Source organism: Merops nubicus, unplaced genomic scaffold (assembly GCF_000691845.1).
Source record: "Merops nubicus isolate BGI_N331 unplaced genomic scaffold, ASM69184v1 scaffold14087, whole genome shotgun sequence".
Lineage (NCBI taxonomy): Eukaryota > Metazoa > Chordata > Aves > Coraciiformes > Meropidae > Merops > Merops nubicus.
In genome coordinates, this window is record NW_008621075.1 from 54,051 (window position 1) to 56,646 (window position 2,596).

At 39.5% G+C, this 2,596-nt stretch overlaps 1 protein-coding gene across 1 annotated transcript in view; it reads right to left on the reverse strand.

Moving 5' to 3' along the window:
• Nucleotides 1-1,540, reverse strand: part of ZCCHC2 (zinc finger, CCHC domain containing 2) — a gene marked incomplete at its 5' end in the record, with an annotated part of 20,473 nt that extends 18,933 nt beyond the window's left edge. Inside the window, one exon of the mRNA XM_008944338.1 lies at nt 1,469-1,540. Coding sequence (XP_008942586.1) covers nt 1,469-1,540 — 72 coding nt within the window. The remainder of the gene's footprint in view (nt 1-1,468) is intronic.
• Between the last annotated feature and the right edge of the window lie 1,056 nt (nt 1,541-2,596).

Below are 2,596 nucleotides of genomic sequence, written 5' to 3' on the forward strand. Positions count from 1 at the left end.
TTCCACAGTGCTTTTTAAATCAACGTGCAAGTTTTATCCTGCTTTTTTTTAACCATTTTCTCTTTCTTCTCTACTTACGGCTATCAAACCAACATAAACCAAATACATTTTTCAGCTATGCACATTCTCCACAGAACACCCCGGCGAGCTTTTAAGAGCCTTTGGTTGTCTTCCTCTTATCCTGCCATCTTCCATGTATCTAGATTCTGCTAGAGCAGCCAAGCCAGCACATTGAACACTTCACATCTAAAGAACTGCCATCAAACTGGACAGCTCTGCAACATTTTGAATCCTGTCTATTTTCCTAGCTCCTCTTCCTCCTGGCAGCAAGTAGGTACTAGAGGGTCCATTTCAGAAACTGGTGTTCATCTGTACTTTACAGGTAGGAGAACAGGAGGCATGCAGTTGAACACTCATCTGAGAGCTGCACAGGATCCTTTATGATAGTCCTGCTTTTAAGGTTCTCTTCAGGATCAGATATCTGTACCCTATGTTGTGGGACATTCTATCCACAACCGGACAGGCCATTCCTAACTCAAATCCTCACAAATCAAGCTCTGGGAACTCTTGGAACTAGATACTCCAACTAACCTAAAGCAGCAGTACATACTCACTGCTTCATTTCTACAACACTGGAAAAAAATGTCAGCAACTGGAACAGTGAACAAACCCATGACCTTTGTACAGTAACTGGCTTTCCACTTGCAATTAACACTGCAGTTAAGAACAGCAGAAGCCATCAAAACAGACCCAAAACAGACCTTTTGTTAGTGCCCTGAACAGTGAGGAGTTTAAATACAGAATTGCCCAGCATAGATGGAACCCAAAATATTAGACACTGACAATGAAACACAGAGCTTGAGGTCACCACACTCATGGAGTCTACATGTGGCCTATGCACACAAACACATTCCCTGCTTCGGGTAGTGGGGAAAACACTGTAGAGAACTTTTATTTCCCTCCCTCCCCACCCCCACAAAATAGTTGCTAGATTTTCCTCAAGCTTAACTCCTTGTGACAGTAAATACACCTGCCTTTGTTCTACCGAAGAGCAGAACAGTAAAATTAATAAATATTATGCTCATGGCTCTGCTTCATTAATTGAAAACAACAAATGACTCTCTAATGTCATTCTAACAGGGACACCAATAAGCAAGCAGTGCTTTTACCTACACAATAACTGCAGGAAATACTAAAAATTTGTTTGATAGTAGTTCAATTAAAACTAGAATAGCAATTTCATATGAGACAAAAGATCTCCTCCTGGGAACCTCCTCAAAAGTTCTGTTGAGCTGCTTCATCTGCCAAGCTGCTCCACCACAACATGCATGATTTAAATGATTAATACAATTGTGAAGTACAAAAATGTGGTAGCGTGCTTTTGTTCCTGTCATTACACCCCAGAAATCACAGCTCTCCTAGGCTACTTCTGATGTTATAAACACTACTTTTAGATTTCAATACATACTTTTAGCAGGAATTCCTGAAGCTCCTGGTGTGTTTTTGTTACACATGTTACTGACAGATCAGACCAGGTTACCTAGTAAGGAAGGAAAAGAGAATGAGTAAAGTTTCTTTCCCCAGATACCATACTGGATAGCTGATCTTAACATTTTCTTCAATCTGAGGATCTCAGTATAAGAGCTAACACTTGCAGATAAGCTAATACCAGGCAAAATAGGGATGGTGTACTTTTTCAAAGACATGCACTAATTCTGAGTATACATTTTAAGATCACCTTAATGTTAACTGTGGCTAAAGGGAGAATGAACAAATTCAGCTGAAAATAATGAAGTCCCTGAAGCTTACTGGCTCAGAAAGAAGCCAAGCAGAAGGCTCTGTAATTACAGTTGGCACTGTGTCAGAGAGACACCATTAACCTGCAAAAAGCAGGTACCAGAGAAAAGAACTGTAGGTCAGATATACTGGATTGAGCTGTCATTGCCATTATTATGAGTTGCAGGAAAAAAAAAAAAAAAGTCCACCTTTTTTTATACTACCTATAAAATAATTTTTATACCTCAGGCTTGAATCTTACATGGTCATATAGAAGTTATTATAGGGTATAATTCATAAAAAATATTGCAGGTTACTAAAGAAGTTACTTAAGAATCAGACAGCATTTTAGTATATGCTTGTACAAAATTTCAGTAGCTTATTTTTCTGACACAACATGCAATTAGTAAAACAGTACCTTCACATATTTTGAGGAAAAAAAAAAATTAGTAAGCTTGGTTAGATGAGTGCTGCCTGCCTTTAAGCCCACTTCTGGGCTCAAGATTCCCATTACATGCATGAGAAGATTCTGTGTAACAGCACTGGACATGGCAATTATAAACATCCACTTACTCCCAAGAGTTGACAGAATAATGTCAACCCCCAACTGCCTTTCACCTAGTGCCCAGGCATGCCAACTACCCTTGGAGCCCTCAGTTGGAAAGTCAGGACTGTAATTGCTGTTATAACCTTAAAAAAACCAAACTGTCCAGGCAAGCACAAAATGATCTGTAGCAAGGAGTGCAGTATATACCTGCACAGATGAGGAGAGGAAACTCTTCTCTAAAAGAACTGAGGTGGAAGAGTTTCAAGCTTACTC